The sequence below is a fragment of the Pristiophorus japonicus genome, chromosome 6, assembly GCF_044704955.1.
Source record: "Pristiophorus japonicus isolate sPriJap1 chromosome 6, sPriJap1.hap1, whole genome shotgun sequence".
NCBI lineage: Eukaryota > Metazoa > Chordata > Chondrichthyes > Pristiophoridae > Pristiophorus > Pristiophorus japonicus.
In genome coordinates this window covers 49,233,328-49,251,972 of record NC_091982.1, presented here as the reverse complement: position 1 = coordinate 49,251,972, position 18,645 = coordinate 49,233,328, and the positions used below count along the sequence as shown (strand labels likewise).

The 18,645-nt window shown below is 44.4% G+C and overlaps 1 protein-coding gene across 7 annotated transcripts in view; it reads right to left on the bottom strand.

Moving 5' to 3' along the window:
• The window catches only part of mtmr1b (myotubularin related protein 1b), a 74,868-nt gene extending 56,700 nt beyond the window's left edge, over positions 1–18,168 (bottom strand). For 2 of the 7 annotated variants that reach the window (XM_070882844.1, XM_070882847.1), the window contains exons 1-4: positions 17,997–18,168; positions 13,774–13,867; positions 4,431–4,499; positions 2,927–3,002 (exon numbers count right to left, since the gene is read on the bottom strand). In XM_070882844.1, coding sequence (XP_070738945.1) covers positions 2,927–3,002; positions 4,431–4,499; positions 13,774–13,867; positions 17,997–18,091 — 334 coding nt within the window. In that variant the 5' untranslated portion in view covers positions 18,092–18,168. Of the gene's footprint in view, positions 1–2,926; positions 3,003–4,279; positions 4,351–4,430; positions 4,500–4,795; positions 4,847–8,645; positions 8,670–13,773; positions 13,868–17,996 lie in introns of those variants that run through there. The other 5 variants (XM_070882845.1, XM_070882846.1, XM_070882850.1 and 2 more) reach the window with 5 other exon arrangements.
• Between the last annotated feature and the right edge of the window lie 477 nt (positions 18,169–18,645).

Genomic DNA, 18,645 nt, shown 5'->3' with positions numbered 1-18,645 from the left:
AGGCATTTGGACAAAGCACTGTGGAACCAGATCAGAACCATTCCCGATCTGCAGGAAAGGAGAGAAAACTGGAAATGGGGGACAAATAAAATTGAATCTCAGATATACACACACATTATTCATGAACTATGTTTGATTACACCATACATTTAACAATGACAAATTACTCCAGTTACTGCAGGCTATTACAATCCAAAAGATGTCATTTTATAAAAGTACAGTAAAAAATCTGATTAATTATTATAGGTACTTGGCATCATTTCAGACTTCTCTTAATGCGCCATTCTTAGAGGCAAGCACTTTTAAAATGATGATCTTCGGACTTTTAGCCACCTTATTTGCTGGAGTTTAGGAGTCCTAAAAATGGTAGCTAATACAGGTTGGACCTCTCTGGTCTGGTATTCCCTGGTATTCCCTGGCCCTGAAACATCCGTGGTTCGGCATCGGTTTCCTGCGCCTCCTGGCTCTCATTGATCAGTGCACAACTACCGCTTTGTGTGCGTGGCGTGACGTCCCGGTTTCCCACGCTTCAGTGAGGTGCCCAGGTAAGGAAGGGGCAAGGCAGGTGGCTGATTGAGGTGCCGAAGCTGGGCCTGGGGGAGAGGATAGTTTATTTTTTATAATTTATCATTTGTTTATAATTTGTCACTTCTTTTTGAAGAATGCCAGGGCTGGGTTGACGAAAGTGGACTGGGAGAATAGATTAAAGTGTAGGACGGTTGATGAACAGTGGCGTACATTTAAGGAGATATTGCACAACTCTCAAGAAAAATATATTCCAGTGAGGAGGAAAGGGTGTAAGCGAAAATATAGCCATCTGTGGCTAACTAAAGAAATAAAGGACGGTATCCAATTAAAAACAAGGGCATACAATGTGGCCAAAACTAGTGGGAGGACAGAAAATTGGGAAGCATTTAAAAGTCAACAAAGAATGAGGAAAAAAATGATTGAGAAAAGGAAAATAGAATATGAAAGTAAACTAGCACGAAATATAAAAACAGACAGCAAGAGTTTCTATAGGTATATAAAAAAGAAAAGAGTGGAGAGAGTAAATGTTGGTCCCTTGGAGGACAAGACCGGGGAATTAGTAATGGGGAACATGGAGATGGCAGAAACTCTGAACAAATATTTTGCATCAGTCTTTATAGTAGAGGACACTAATAAAATTCCAACAGTGGATAGTCAAGGAGCTATGGGTAGCGGAGGAACTTAACACAATCACAATCACGAAGGAGGTGGTACTCAGTAAGATAATGGGACTAAAGACGGATAAATCCCCTGGACCTGATGGCTTGCATCCTAGGATCTTAAGAGAAGTAGCAGCAGGGATAGTGGATGCATTGGTTGTAATTTACCAAAATTCCCTGGATTCTGGGAGGTTCCAGCAAACTGGAAAACTGCAAATGTAACGCCCCTATTTAAAAAAGGAAGCAGACAAAAAACAGGAAACTATAGACGAGTTAGCCTAACATCTGTGGTTGGGAAGATGTTGGAGTCCATTATTAAAGAAGCAGTAGCAGGACATTGAGAAAAGCAAAATTTGGTCAGGCAGAGTCAACATGGATTTATGAAGGGGAAGTCATGTTTGTCAAATTTGCTAGAATTCTTTGAGAATGTAACGAACAATGTGGAGAAAGAGGAACCAGTGGATCTGGTGTATTTGGACTTCCAGAAGGTATTTGACAAGATGCCACATAAAAGGTTACTGCACAAGATAAAAGATCACGGGATGGGGGTAATATATTAGCATGGATAGAGGATTGGCTAACTATCAGAAAACAGAGAGTAGGGATAAATGGTTCACTCTCGGGTTGGCAATCAGTAACTAGTGGGGTGTCGCAGGAATCAGTGCTGGTACCCCAACTATTTACAATCTATATTAACGACTTGGAAGAAGTGTAACGTAGCCAAGTTTGCCGATGATACAAAGATGGGAGGAAAAGCAATGTATGAGGAGGACACACAAAATCTGCAAAAGGACATAGACAGGCTAAGTGAGTGAGTAAAAGTTTGGCAGATGGAGTATAATGTTGGAAAGTGTGAGGTCATGCACTTTGGCAGAAAAAAAATCAAAGAGCAAGTTATTATTTAAATGGAGAAAGATTGCAAAGTGCTGCAGTGTAGCGGGACCTGGGGGTACTTGTGCATGAAACACAAAAGGATAGTATGCATGTACAGCAAGTGATCAGGAAGGCCAATGGAATCTTGGCCTTTATTGCAAAGGGGATGGAGTATAAAAGCAGGGAAGTCTTGCTACAGTTGTACAGGGTATTGGTGAGGCCACATCTGGAATACTGCGTGCAGTTTTGGTTTCCATATTTATGAAAGGATATACTTGCTTTGGAGGCAGTTCAGAGAAGGTTCACAAGGTTGATTCCAGAGAGGAGGTGGTTGACTTATGAGGAAAGGTTGAGTAGGTTGGGCCTCATTGGAATTCAGAAGAATGATAGGTGACCTTATCGAAATGTATAAGATTATGAAGGGGTTTGACAAGGTGGATGCAGAGAGGATGTTTCAGTTGATAGGGGAGACTATAACTAGAGGGCATAATCTTAGAATAAGTGGCCGCTCATTTAAAACTGAGATGAGGAGACATTTCTTCTCTCAGGGGTGTGGATCTGTGGAATTTGCTGCCTCAGAGAGCTGTGGAAGTTGGGACATTGAATAAATTTAAGACAGAAATAGACAGTTTCTTAAATGATAAGGGAATAAGGGGTTATGGGGAGCGGGCAGGGAAGTTGTCCTGAGTCCATGATCGGATCAGCCATGATCGTATTAAATGGCAGAGCAGGGTCGAGGGGCTGTATGGCCTTGTCCTGCTTCTATTTCTTATGTTCTTATATTCTTAAGTATGGCAATATTAAGTTTTTTATAAATGGGTTAAAACGCTAATTAGAAACTTAAGTAAAATGAGTGCAGCACTTACCGATTGCTTTGATAGATTCCCCCGGAAACAGTGGTGCCTCCTCCATTTGAGCCAGCTTATTTCCATCCCTTAGCACCTGACAATTAACCAAACCCAGTTAAAGACACAGCCCACCCGTAAATCTCACCTTCTCTATTTGTTCTGTCGCCTCTCTCTCACTCTCTTACTAAAGTAACATCCGTCTTACCTAACTCAGCAATTAAACCCATCGGCGTTTCCTTCCTCCTCCACGCCCCCCCCCCACCCACCCCACCCCTCCCCTCCCCACAACCTGCTCGCCAATTTCAAAGCTATTTCACAAATTTGAAATTAAATCGTGCCATCTTTTCACATCAAACTAATCTGAAACCGTATGTGCACTACAAAATAACCAAGAAGTTTGAACGAGCGGTTCAGAATATTAAAAAAAAATTAAACAGCTGAATATGTATTATTTCTAGCTAATAAAAGGCGATGGAAAAGTGATACTACAAATTTAAAGGCCGTGATCTTGGTTTCTTTCTGGGGTACCCCCGCCCCCCCCACCACCCCTTCACAAAACAAGCTTCAGAACTACAAAAGTCCACATTCGCCTCGGCTTATTTTAACAGAAGGTTATTTATCTGTCGCAGTTTTAGTGTGCAAATCTTTCAGTCTGCCAGTTTGCTGACAGTATAGTAACATTTCTGATTATTAACTTGGTTCTATTGACGATGAGTGGCTGCAATCCATTCTGTGGCTATGGCACAGAATACTGAGACATTTGAATTTACATATTGCCTGCAGTCATTCATCACAGCTGGATTACCGTTAAACATGCTCTTGCATGCCATGAATGCAGATGAACAACCCCACGCGCACGGCACCAGCCATTTTCTGCCTTAGCTGTGCAGAATTGTATTACAAAGCGTTCCAATTGCTCCATCAGATCAAGCTAATGAGTTACCTTACTGAATCATTTCCCCCCCCCCCCCCCCCCAATATGAGCATTCCATTTCACAAACACACACATTATCTAATGTATTGTTAGAAGGCATTGCACAGCTGATGATTTGTCTTAGTCACACTGTAGAACACTGCTAGTCTGAACCTTACACAGATCTGTAATCTGAAGGAAAGAGCGATTCTCACTGGCATGGGACACTGGCTCGAGTAGTTTTTTTAAAAATTGTAACAAAGTTGTAACTGAAGAGTGACTGCCAATTATATTTAAACTGTAACTGGAATACAGTAAATGGAAAATTGAATCAATTTGAGCTGCGTTTGGGCACTGACCAATTCAGATTAGCACTGTCCTACTGGAAGGAGAGAAAACACAGAAGCATGCAACACAAAACCGGTATTTTTGATCTGAAATGAGAGCAATTTGCTTACATGTTTTTTTTGTTTGTTTTGAAAAATCAAAATACCTGCATGCAATTCATTCATTGGTAGGTGCTGGTTAGCTGAAGTCTGTCATATCAGATATAGGTCGAAGAAGGAAAAAAAAAATCACACATTTTCAATAAAGAGAATTATCACTTGCCAACGAGGGTACACCCAGTTCAGGGCCAGCATCAGAATGATAGGACCCATTGCGTCCATCCTGATTCTCCTGCAGATCAATGTCAGCAGTGGGGGAAGCAGAGGGTGGGGGGGGGTGGGGAAGCATGCACAAGGTGAGAGGCAATGTAAGTTACAGTTTAAATCGACATGCAACACTACAGCAAAGGGAAGAGCAAGCATAAATCATGGGGAGCGGTTTTATAGATTTTTTTTTAAATCATAAGGCTCAGAAAGATAATTTTTTTTTTAATTAAAACATTTCAATTTAATGACCAGTTTACATCTATTGACTAAGATCAAAAGGAAATAGCATGAATTGTACATATGGAATGTGTCAGGAGGTACCTGCTTTTTGACTTGAAAGTGTTATGTGTGTTGGTCTGTGCCTATGTGCAGTGCTCTGCTCCAATACTGCCATGTTTTGAGAGTCTCGGGGCTGAATTTTCCGTTTGTTGCTGCTTCTGCATTGGTAATGGCGGTGGAGAGCATTTCTGGGTGGGCGTCCAGCTTGCAGAGTCCCGCCGGGACATTCGGTGTAGGGTTTGCGGGAGTGCGGAGCAGCATCGCCCAGGAGAGGCGAGCCAGTGTGCAACGCCCCCTCGTTGTGTCACTGGCTCGAAATTTGAAACTCGCCCAATCCGTAGCGCCCCGCAGTGCCCCCTGGTGGGACCGCCTGTGAAAGCGGGCGGTTCCAGCTGTAGCGCTGCAGTGAGGGAAGGAATGTCTACATGAGGCAAGTGTGATTGTTTATTTTTTTGCGATTCATGTGGATGTGGTGTCAGTAAAGTATCGGGAATGTTTTTGGTGGTCTTGTTCAGATTTTTCTTTCACGGAAGCCTCTCTTAGAGCGCTCTGAGGCCGGCTGTTTACCTCGGGAGTTTCAGTTGCTCAGCCAGCTTAGCACTCTGAAAGAGGTCTGGAATGTCCCCCTTCACGCTCCGCCCCACACTCAGGACCCAGCTGGTGGATTTTGCGGCTGGAGACGCAAACCATTTCCCGACACAAAATTTACCGCTCTGCACGGGTTAATGTTTCATCAGACACGAGACCAAATTTACATCCCTCCGCATCTTGTCTTTTGCTGTTTCATAACCGACCAGCTATCAAGGCATGAGGATTCAAACCGGTCAGTTTGCGGACGACTGTGGTCGCCAGCAAGATTCTGGTGCTGGAGTTTGCTGCTGGCCAGCTGTAAAAACAGTGGACAAGAACAGGAAGTGTGACTCCAGATTCCAGAGCTCGAAACCTGAGCAGGAAATCAACAGCTGGGACTCTCATCCGTCTTGTAAGTAACATCGGGTAGGAAGTCACACTAGGCGGATTTGTGTAAATGGAGGCAACTCCCTCACTACGAGCATCGGGCTAAAGGATACAATCATGTTTTCCAGTCTCTTCGTCAAAATTGTACTTCCGGCCAATATTAAATCTGAGATATAATCAGATTGCAACAGTAGGGAACATCCCATGTTGTCGTAAACAATTTGGTTTTAAACTAAAATTCACAATGGCATAACCATGTTCTGGAGGGTTCTCGTGCACGTGAGCTGCGCAGTGATTAAATTATTAATATATGAATTTCAGCGATCACAGCCATGTCTGAATTTCAACAATTACTTTGTGCAGTAACACGTACAGATTGCCACAATGTATGAAGTTTAAAGTTATAGTGACGTCACCAGTACTGACTCAACAACAGGATCACAGTTAACTGAATCATAGAATCTTACAGCACAGGAGGCCATTTGGCCCATTGTGCCTTGGCCAGCTCTTTAACGGAGAGGTGGGAGGGGGATCGGGAAAGCAATGACAGGAAAGTAACTGTTCTATTATCTTTTGCCACAAATCTGTTGTCATTAGAACAAAATCAAGCCCCCAGGACATCGATATAGGATCTTCTCCCTGCCCGCCACTCAATCTCTCTCTTCTCTGAAATGTGTTGTGCGAATGTGCAAAGTGCTTATCTTGTGGCTGGGGTGGGTACTATGTTCTCAGGGCAGCGACTAACAATACATGCTTTCCCAGCTAGGTGTGCCCAGCACGCTATAACTGCAGGAAACAACAAATTGAATTCTGAGAGAGGAACCAACCAGCGGGAAATGTACCAAATGGTTTCAAAAACACAGCCCTCAACATCAACCAACCCCTTCCCATTGTTAACCTGCCAAATCTAACGCTTCAACAAGGAGTTGTATTTCAAAACTATTACCTTGGTAAAGGTCTGTAAGCTAAGCGCCTATTATCCCTCACGGACATCTTTATATCCATTATTTCTTACATGCATTTTGACACACAGAAAAGGTCACCACTATAGGCCCCTTCCAAATGGAGAGAAGAATTTAAAGTGAAATATTTCCACCATCGCCCCATGGACTGTTTTATCTTAAATTACACTCCATGATAAAAATCTACAATTATTGCAATACATGCAAAGCCAGCATCTTGATCAATATTACAACGGAATGCTTTGTTAAAAAATTATAGATGGCTTTTGATGATGCCCAAGTGCTGGATCTGACTCAAACTGTTTCTTTGTAAACTTTACCTGCCTTGAAAAGAGCTGAAATTACAACACTGCTCATAATTACCTCGGGACGAATTGGCACTAAACAGGGGTAACAATACTCCAGAACTATTGATTGTACCAGCTCCCAATTCTCACTGCTTCAAGCTATCCCACATTTTCAGTAATTCTACACTGAGCCATTGCTGAGTGCAGAAGGGGAAATTTCCACATTTGATACACTTTGCAGGAATACAGGCTGGAGCGTGATGTATGTACTGCAACCAATATGGAAGAAATGTCTTTTTGTTCTGGCAATAAAGGACAATTTAGGTGGGAATCAAGAGATGGAAGATAGTTACAATGACGAGTATTTGGCTGTGCAATGCTAAGGCTGAGAGCTGGGGTAAGGACTGACTTAACAGAAAATTACCTGCATCAGTACGAGACTTAACAAGGAGCAGACTTCCACAGAAGTGAAATGGGAAGAATGCTTTCTCCTCCCTAATTATGCGTCTATAGAAGACTTCGCAACATCTAATTTGTAATGTGCCTTGTGTGTGTGTGCACGTGTGCATGTGCGCGCGTGTGTCATTCTGGTGCTGGGAATATATTGGCATTTACCTGGAACATGGGATAGTCCTACAGTGTAACAAGCAGTTCGTGCACAATACTTACTGACAATCTTTATCTTAAGGACGTTGTCTCAGAAGTTTTTATTCCTGCTCCAAAAGTAGGTTTTCATGGAGTTACTCAGTTACTTTGGGCTTGCCAGTAAAATGGGGTCATTTCCCAATTAAACTGGGATGTGTAGGTCCCAGGGGTACATAGGGGGGTTCTGGGGCTACACAAGATGCTATCCATTTGGAACCAACCATCGGCACAGTCTCTCGAGAACTCGCAAGTATTTATTTATTTCGCTGCTGTATACCAACAATAAAATGGTTTCCTGTCGTGATAATCCTTTGGGTAGCCAGTCCCGAGCTTCCAGAAGTTAGGATGTGGGCAGCGGGTCAATATTTACAGAGAGGATCCCCGGGAGCGAGTTGGTCCTGGCAGAGGGATTTCATGGCATTGTGTCAATACGTGCAGAGGAGGTCTCCGGCAGTGTGTCAATATTTCTGGCGGGATTTCCGCGACTGTCAGTGTCTGGGGAGATTACTGCCAGCAGCGTGTCAGTATTTTCAGTGAGGTTGCTGGGGCTGTGACAGTGTTTGAAGAGTAGCTCCCCCCCCCCACCCCACCTCTTGATCTCCGCCCGATTTAAATTAGCACATGACTGTTTCTCACGGTCGATGTTGCGAAATCAAAATTCATTGAGATTTAGACAAGAGAAAAAAAAATATCAGTGCCCAGACTTTCATCAGAGCAACAGGCTTCAATTTAAGGGACATGGAGATGGTTGAGATCTGTTTTAATTGCTATGAGCTTGGAGGAGGGTTGACAGCACATGACAACAACCCCCCCAGTCATTGCAAAGCCACACACATCAACTTGACAGATTGCATTTTTAATAAGCATTGCATCAGTCAAAAATCCCACTTCATTAAAAAAGGTTAAAACATATAATTATTGTACTGATACTCAAAACAGGAAACCAGAGGGCCAACACACACTAGAAGCTTTGCATCAGAGCACACGAGACAAGCAGGAAAGATAAAAGCCTGCGAGATTCCTGATGTGTTTCATCCTTACCCTTAGATCAGGCCTTCTGAAAACCTGTTAGTTAAAATACATTAACAAGGAATCAATAAAAAAGGAGCTTCATATACCAGTCAAAGTCACCCAACATTGAATTCCGCTTGACCAACATCGGAAATAAAATGACTGCATTAAGAGCTCGGCAGTGAAATCCACAACGTGGCTGTACAGCTTCCTGCAGTCTGTTGCTTTTACATGTAGCCTTTGATTTAGCACAAATAATTCAGGAGGCGCTCACAAGATGAAGTAGCGGTATGTACAAGAGCAGACAGCTTAGCTGCACCACTTTTGATCTGTGAGGGTCGCCCTGCTGTGCAGTGTGATCACACAGGTTCCCCCAGCGGCGTGAAAAAACTGGCAACACAGAGCTTCTATGCACCGGTACCCTGAGGCACTGCAAGGCAGAGAAAGGCAGGATGTGATGCCCATTGTTTACAATTCCCTATACAGCGAGTTCCTGATCTTGGAAAAACCCAGCACAAGAGGGAAATCACTTGTGGCTGCTCTGGTTCTCCTCCGAGCAGTGACATTGCCAGAAGCTTGGGAGCAGCTTTTCCATTCAGCAATGCAGCAAAATGGAGAAGGGTGGGGGGAGGGGGCAGGGGGACTCCAATCGAGGTTGAGCAAAGAAAATGAAACATTAACGAATTGAAACCATAGCAGCAAAACCTCGGAGGTCGCGTCTCATGGGACTCAACCATACTCCTCCCAAACAGTTTCTAACTGCTCAGGTTTAGTTTTTAGGCAGCCTCAAAGGCAGTGTTTCCTCTTTTACTCATTGCTCCTCAGCACCACAATCACAACTCTGAGCCCCCAATCTTTCCACCGGTGCAAACTGAGGCAGTCCGAAGCAGGACATCATGTGGAGAGGGGAAATCAGCAGCAAAAGACACTACAGGGTAGATATTAGTTTGGGCCCGTTTGTGGGCCTCGACTCGGGCCTGCGGAGGCAGCAGGCGCCTGAAGCAGGAAGCCTGAGGATCAAGGGAAATTGGTCCTCAGGCCTCATCTGAATAATTGGGGCGAGCTGCTGGTCACATCATCACAGGAAGTCTGCCTCACTGATAGAGGCCCTCAGGTAGTCCCGGGACGTGAGAGGGGGGGCGTTGGAGCGGGTTATGGCGAGGCGGATGGGGGGGTGCCAATCGCAACTCCTGTGGAGTCAGTGCAGCACTCCTGCTCCTCCTGGCTCCACAGGAAGGTGCATCTTTAAAAAAAATAATTAGGACACTTACCTTCGGTTTGCATCATTTAAGAATCTTTAGTGGAGTAGGCCCGATGCCTGCCCTGCTTATCAATTATTAATTTGTTAACGGGGTTCTTTAACAGGCCTTAGGCCCTAATTTACATTGTCAACAACTTGTATTTATATAGCACCTTTAATGTAGTAAAATGTCCCGAGACACTTCACAGGAGTGTTATAAAACAAAATGTGACAGAGCCATATATGGAGAAATGAGGACAGATGACCAAATGCTTGGTCAAAGAGGCAGGTTTTATGGAGCGTCTTAAAAGGAGGAAAGCCGAGGCCAATGCCTGTTTTGGCAGACACCTAGAAAAAACAGGCCCCGTAGATTGAGTACAGGCCATCGCACGACAAAACTGGCACGCTTTGTGCCCATTTTACTCCTGAAAAACTGGGCAAAGCGCATACCAATTTCTACCCCTTCATCTGCAACAGTCTGCAAGCGAAACCTTTCTGAGAGTGCAATTGCTGGAGTTGATCACAAAGCGTGCAGCCGACTCACTGGCAGGAGACCAGAGTAAATGTCAACGTGTAAATCAAAAGAAAATGTTGGAACTTAGAAATGTTTTTAAAACCACAGAAAATGCTGTAAATACACTGCAGGCCAGTCAGCATCTGTAAAGAAAAAAGACGGGTTCCTGTTTCGGTGGGAACTCTTGATCAGAAGTTAAAAATAAAAAATGAGCAGTTTAGTAAGGTGGGGAAGGGACCGAAGGAAGAGAGCAAGGGGGAAAAGAACAAGTATTCAATAAAGATGGCCGTCTCATGCAGGCGGCTGGGGATTTGGACAGTGGAGGAAATAAATGGATAGCTGTTCCATCTGCTGCAGTGCACAGGATGGTGCCGGGGGAAGAACAACTGGAAGAAGGGGTGAAGGAGAGTAGAAAAGGATATCCTGGAGGGAACATTCGCTCCAGCAAGTGGACAGGGGAGGGGGATATGCTTGGTGGTGGGTTCATGCTGGAAGTGGTGGATCTGGTGAATGTGAAGGCTGGTGGGGTTAACAGTTAGGGATAAGGGTGCCCCTGCTGTTGAGAGAGATACCGGGTGGGGTAGGAGCGAGAGCAGAGGCTCAGGAAATGGAATGGACAATGTCGAGGGTCCTGGTGATCATCGTGGAGAGGGGCTCTTGGCTGATGAAAAGGGAGGTCATTTCAGAAGCTCTAGCATAGAAAATAGAGCCATCAGAGCAAATGTGATGGGGGGGAAACTGGGATAAAGGGGTGCAGCCTTTGCAAGAAGCTGGCTGGGCATACTGCAGGTAGTTATGGAATCAGTGGGTGTGTAGCAATGTCCTCAGTAGATGATGAAGAGAGAGACGTTCAGGGAAGAATCAGAGACAAGCCACATAAAGGTGAGTGATGGGTCAAATGAGATGAAAGTGATGTGGAACTAAGATCAAGACAACGACAGTACAGATTGAGACTCTGATGTTGGACAGCGAGGTTAAGAGTGTGACTCGGGTAGTACACAATGGGCGTCCATGGTATGAAGCACCGAGAACCTCGGGAGAAAGTGTGAACATCTATTCAAAAAGGGAATGCAGGGAGAAGATTCATTTATAAATCATCAGAACCCAACAGACATAAATGAAAAGATACAGCAATTTAGGATTAGATATATTAAAACTGAAGGGAAGAACTGGTTGTAAAGCTCAATTTGCTTCTTCACATGTATCTCAACCAGGTATCATAGTAAAAGTGTTTGTCTATTGAAAGATTTGTGCGTGTTTACTTCTGTAGTGACAAAAAACAAATAATTTGAGCTCCCAGCCGTACTTAAGTTACACGATAACTGACGGATTTAGATCAGGATTCAAGGCTGTTAGTCCCCATTCAGTCAACGGAGACGCTAGCTGGCAGCGCATGACAGATATCAGCTGATCTCGTGGCAGCGCCTCTGTTTGAGTTGATGTAATGAATCTCCTGTGAGTGAAGTATTAGGCTGGTAAGAAATCAACAGGGAGAAGATTTTTCATTACCTACACGCCCGAGATAAAAGGGGATGTGTATCTAACATTGACCCCTACAGAGAGCATCCTTTCCCTCGACTCAACTATCAGCTCTGGATCCTTTAGCCTTATGAGTCTATGTCCTCGCATGTAAGGATTAGATGGTCCAGTATTGGTTACACTACTCGTGTGTAAGGAGCAAATGGTCCATTATTGGTTTTACCATTCCTCAAGAATTAGAAGGACCATTATTGGTTTTACTACTTCTGCAATTTTATTGGGAAGTGTAGAAATCAAATGTTCTATGATTAAAGCATGAAACTCTAATGTTCAGATTTTCCAATTGTCAGTATGAATTCACTTGCTTAAAATTTGTTAAGTGATGTAAATAACTCCTTTAAAGAGGAATACAACTTCATAATAATTGAATTTCTAATCTTCTTCAACAGCACAGAACCCTGCATTTTGCTGAAATAACAATTACTGCCTTCCAAAAACAATTCATTGCATGAAATACATTGGGACATTTCAGTCCGATATAAATAAAAGTATTTACAAAGTATTACAATAGCCTACATTGCACGGAGTAGCCTGTAAACAGTACGTGTCAGGGCTGCATCCGGCAATGATCAGAAGTGACCAGGCAACTTTAAGCCTACTGTTACCTTCCTATTTAAAAACACACAGATCGGTTAATCGTTAGTACCATTTTATGTTGGTGAACTCTAAATTGTTTTCATTGGGGGAAGGTTAGGGGATATAGAACGCTCCTTTTATCAGCCAATAACGGATCAGTCAGCCATGAAGAAATTAGACCATGTAGCTGAAGATGGCGAAATGGAGTGGAAGCAGTGGATATCGTGGGCAGAAACAACAATAAGATATGTTAGTATACTACCCAGGCCATTTAAGCAGATTAGGAGATCTGACTTATAACATAACATTACAACATAAGAACAAGGACATACAGTCCTTCGAGCCTGCTCCGCCATTCAATAAGACCATGGCCCATCCTCGACTCCACTTTCCCGCCCGATCTCCATATCCCTTGATTTCCCTAGAGTCCAAAAATCTATCGATCTGAGCCTTGAATATACTGAACCATTCAGCATCCACAGCCCTCTGGGGCAGAGAAGTCCAAGGATTCACAACCCTCCGAGTGAAGAAATTCCTCCTCATCTCAGTCTTAAATGGCGACCCATTATCCTGAGACTGTACCCCTGGTTCTAGACACTCCAGCCAGTTATACATACTGTCAGTTTCGTGACACTCTCTAGTCCAGGGTAAATGGAGCTGGAGTTTTCCTGTCTGCTACCATTAAAAAATTCTAAAAATGTAAAGGTTCTTAGCTTATCCATTGGCCCACGCCTGGGAACTTTTAAAATCTCACCTCATACCACCAAATAACTGATATCTCAGTTATACTGTAGTGGGTGCCGCTTGCCCAAGTTTGAGTGATTTCACACCTAACATCAAAGATGATCCAAACTCCTGCACATCAATCTAAAATGTGCAGTGTAACTGGCATAACACACGTAGTTACTTAGTGATCCTTAACATTTGTAATGTAATCACCATAATTATTTCCAACAAATGTTTTTTTATGACCAGTGCCATAACACATTAGAAATACTAACACACTGCACCAGAGTGAAACAACATCGATCACTCTCCACACACTGAGATCCCCATCATCCGGGGGCTGGAGGAACAAGGGTGTTTAGAAGATGCTTAACCGCAGGGAGAGATGAGCTCAGGGGCAATGCCCCAGTTTCTCTCACACTACAACTCCTAGTAATCACTGAGATAGACGCAGAACGTCTCTGCTGGTGAATGGGGCCTGGGGGATCTTTGAAGAGGAGGGAAGGAGAGGAGAATGAGGATTCTGAGGCTACATGTCACGAGTTTAAAATAATATCACTTACCCTATAATCTTTGGAGACGGTTTCTGGCACTGCAGTAGTTGAGATAGTCGCAGCTATAAGCTGTTTACACCATTCAACATGAGATCCTGCAGGGCTGTATGAACATGATAAAATGTCAGGTTCCATCAACAACAGTCGCTAATTAACACCCAGTCCCCACCGTTTACAGTGCGCGTGTTAGCATTAACACGATCTGCCCACTCTGCACGATGATGTGTAAAACCAAAGAGCAAAGTAGCCAACATATTTTAAAAAACAGGATGTCTCCACTTAGAAACTGGCTGTTCTGAACGTAAGCAATTTCATCCAGAATCTCATCGCTAAGATAATCGCACTTTGCAAGGCTAGAGAGTCTAGAAGTGGGAGGCATAGTCTTAGGATAAGGGGTAGGCCATTTAAGACTGAGATGAGAAGGAATTTCTCCACTCAGAGGGTTGTGAATTTTTGGAATTCTCTGCCCCAAAGGGCTGTGGATGCTGAGTCGTTGAGTATAGTCAAATAGATAGATTTTTAGACGCTAGGGGAATCAAGGGATATGGGGATCGGGCAGGAAATGGAGTTGAGGTCGAAGATCAGCCATGATCTTATTGAATGGCGGAGCAGGCTCGAGAGGCTGTATGGCCTACTCCAGATCTTAATTCTTATGCCACACCTCACCCTCCTCCTCTGGGATATCTCTTCTTCCCCAATGGAAATCTTTTATACCCCCACTGCAACAAGGCCTTCAGGGACCAGACTCAGACTCCCTCTGGGAATCCAGCTCAGCTAGCAATGAAAGAGCAGGCATATAGCAGCAGGAATAAAAACAGAAAATGCGAGAAACACATAGTGGGTCACTCAGCATCTGTAGAAAGAGGACATGTGAACACTTTTGGACAGGACTCTTCATCAGAACATCAAAGTTTTGGTAAAGGGCATTATCTGAAACACCTTGGTCTCTGACCAGATGCTGACTGACCTGTTGTGCATTTTCTGCGTTGCTTTCAGATTTTCAGCAACTGCATTTTCTTCTTGTTTTTTTATATTTATCAACAAAGCGGGATCTTTTACCAATGGAACCGACCCAGCATTTATCAGGAGAGACACGGACCTCGTTGCGTCAATGGTTTTAGATCCACAAATGGCAGTCATTATGATGAAAACTTTTGCCAGGCCACAGAAAATATGTTACTCTTAAGACAGATGGTACTGTGTCCCTCTTCATGTATGCTGCTATTTACAGCAAATGCACCCGAATCTGAAATGGTCCAAACTGGGGCAAATACCAGAAATTTGTGTATTTTTTTTTTCTTGTTACTCCTGGCTCATCCCAACATTCAGGATGGGTTTGTACCTGCACAGTTAAAACCACTGCAAGACGTCATACCAAGTGTAACTCGCTCTATCTCTCTAGGTAGAGACAATGCAGTGATTTGGCACAGTGGGATAGCCTCTCTCACTGCCCTTATAGTTATGTTTGGAGATTCAGATGCAGGTTGAGACCATGGTCTACTGTCAATTCAAAGTTGTTCTCTGCTGAAAAAAAATGAATTCTCCAATAATTTGAATGAAGCGACTCTGATTTAAGAGTAGACTAGACCCAAAAATACTTGTGGAATGTAGATGTTTCAATTAGGGATTCAATTGTGTTATCATTTAATTGAACAATTCCTAAAAGAATGTTTTTGTAGTCACTAGATTTCTGATGAACCCTTACCATATGAACCCTAGTACCTCCAATAACATTCCATACTTCTATGTCGCATTAATCTAGGTACTTAAAGCTGTAACAGCCCAAAATTATTTTGCTCTTTGTCCAACAGAGGAAACAACTGTGCCAAACTTTAGTGTAATTCCCAAACAATACAATAAGTACACAGCTTGCAAAGAAGTATTGGAATTTTATCATTGATGTGTTGCTCAGTTGTGCCCACTCATTTAAATCTGGATTCCCATGCTACCCTCCATGCACATCAACAAAGTTGCAAATTAGATTAAATTGCAAACAATTATTAAAGTTACATAGTAAAGGATCAGTGCTAAAATGGTAACTGAATTTAGCTCTGGAACTCTGGAGTCAGCTTAAATTCTTTAATTCAATTATTTTTACCAGTTAAATCAGATGCTTGGACTTTCTTCCATTTGTATTAAATAATTTATCGACAATGCACGTAAATGTTACTGAATGTCCTCCAGAAAACACTCACAGATGTTAGGTTTTTACATATTAGATATGTATTATTGAAACAATGTGAGCATTCAGATATCACTGCGCAGAACATGTATGCACACTGCTTCAGTTTCCCAGGGCAATGTAGTGCTGGCAGTGCACCTCTCTATTGTTGGACACCCCACCGACATGAACCTCTAAAAGGTATTGGTCTCAAACCAGTATTATGAAATGCTCTGACATATGGAAGTGTCCAGTTCAAAGAGAGAGCTGGAATAATGCAAGAACGTAAGAACATACGGCCCCTCGAGTCTGCTCTATTCAATAAGATCATGGCTAATATTCAACCTCAACTCCACTTTCCCGCCCGATCCCTGTATCCCTCCATTTCCCCCCCCCCCCCCGAGTCCAAAAGTCTATCTAGCTCAGCCTTGAATATACTCAACGACTCAGCGTTAACAGCCCTTTGGGGTAGAGAAACCCAAAGATTCACATCCCTTTGAGTGAAGAAATTCCTCCTCACCTCAGTCTTAAATGGCTGGCCCCTTATCCTGAGACTGTGCCCCCTAATTCTAGACTCTCCAGCCAGGGGAAACAACCTCTCAGCATCTACCCTGTCAATCCCCCTCAGTATCTTAAGTTTTAATGAGATCACCTCTCATTCTTCTAAACTCCTGAGAGTATTAGGTCCAATCTACTCAATCCTCCCCTCGTAGGACAACTCTCTCATCCCAGGAATAACCCTCCTGTCGAGGTTCAAGCAGCAACTTGCGACTGGTTGGTATATCCTACACTTTTAATTTGCATCAGCACTGCTCCGGCACTTGTGGGTCTACTGGAGGGCAAATGGAAAAATGTGGCCACATCTCCAACCTCTGCCATTGAGACCCATCAAAGGCACAGAAAGTTCAGCCCTTTACACAGATTCCGTCCCAATTTGAATTCTGGCAGGCTAGCGTCCAAGAGATAACTCTCGCTGTTTGCTCTGCTCAATCCGCCTTCCTTAGCCCACCAGCTCACTGGGATAAGGGAACCGAATTTAGTAACAAATACGGAAAACCAGCTCACGGCTGCTGATCTCCCAGTTTGCAGATGAGAACAGTGCCAATATAAAAGCAGTTTAAATGGTACATTGAGACTCGCACACCATCAGCGGAAAAGTGCCGACTGCTCTCTGCAGGACCACGATTATTACACGTTTAACAATCTCACAAAATATTTAGCAAAGCTTTAAGAACAAGACTATTTTTAGTGAGTCACTAACCTGTTAAGATACTCAGGAAGGCAAAGCATGTGTCAACTACAAGAACCTGGAATCCCTACCGTGTAAACTGTCAAAATCCAACTGGGTGCGGGTCTCTGGTTAATGGTCAAAATAACATGTAGAAAATTCCACCCACAAATGCACACGGTCCAAAACCAGGAGTTGTTACCAGCACAACTAGTGCAAAATGCATTGGTCAGTGTGTGTGTGTGCACACGGGACTGGATACCGGGGTCTGTGCACCCTCCCCGGGATCCATGTACAGCTGTAGCCCGGTCTCCCTGCACCCTGCCCTAATGCAACAGCTCTGTGCTCTGTACCTCGGATCTGTGCACTGTACCGGGGGTCCCAATGCAACTCCAGCCGGGGATCTGTGCACTGTACCGGGGGTCCCAATGCAACTCCAGCCGGGGATCTGTGCACTGTACCGGGGATCCCAATGCAACTCCAGCCGGGGATCTGTGCACTGTACCGGGGGTCCTAATGCAACTCCAGCCGGGGATCTGTGCACTGTACCGGGGATCCCAATGCAACTCCAGCCGGGGATCTGTGCACTGTACCAGGGGTCCTAATGCAACTCCAGCCGGGGATCTGTGCACTGTACCGGGGGTCCTAATGCAACTCCAGCCGGGGATCTGTGCACTGTACCGGGGGTCCCAATGCAACTCCAGCCGGGGATCTGTGCACTGTACCGGGGATCACAATGCAACTGCAGCCCAGGCTCTGTGCATCCTGTACCCGATCCTAATGCAGTCCCAGCCCGGGCTCCTGGGCGGCCCGGCCTGGCCCGGCCCGGCCCGGCCTCCCTACCTGTCCTGTGAATCCACGCTCCCTTGCCCGGAGCCACTCGCCGAGCGCGGCGGCTTCTTGGCGGCCAAGCTCTCGGAACTGACCAATCTCTCCATGGCTCCCGGGTTTTGTTGGGCTCCGGGGTCGGATTTCCTCTGTCGCTGCCCAGTTCGGCTTCTCTCGGGCGCTTCCTCTTCCTGTGGCGGCGGTGAGTCAGAGTTCAGGCGGCTGCCGGCGGAGACAGCGCCCGCTACTGGCGGAGACAGCGCCGGCTACTGGCGGAGACAGCGCCCGCTGCTGGCCCGCAAGCGCTGCAGCCAATGTGACACCTGTCACTCAGCGAGAGTGACAGCTGCCCTGAGCCCCCAACCCCGAGCTTTCAATGACAAGTTCACCTATCTCGCTGCAAAGATTGCACCAAGTGATTGACCAAAGTCACATAGCCCTGTATATATTTAAATACATTTGCAATCTACATTGCTCTACTATATATCAACTGTCATTCCCATCTCATTTCCTTGACAGCTGGGGACAGGTAGGTCCAATACCACGATGCAAATCGCATTTTATTTTGAATCAAATCGATGAAAAAGCAAAACAAAATGGATTTCAGTAAGATGCAAACAAAATGACCTCATCCCATATTTTCTTCAGGTGGCTACAAAGAATG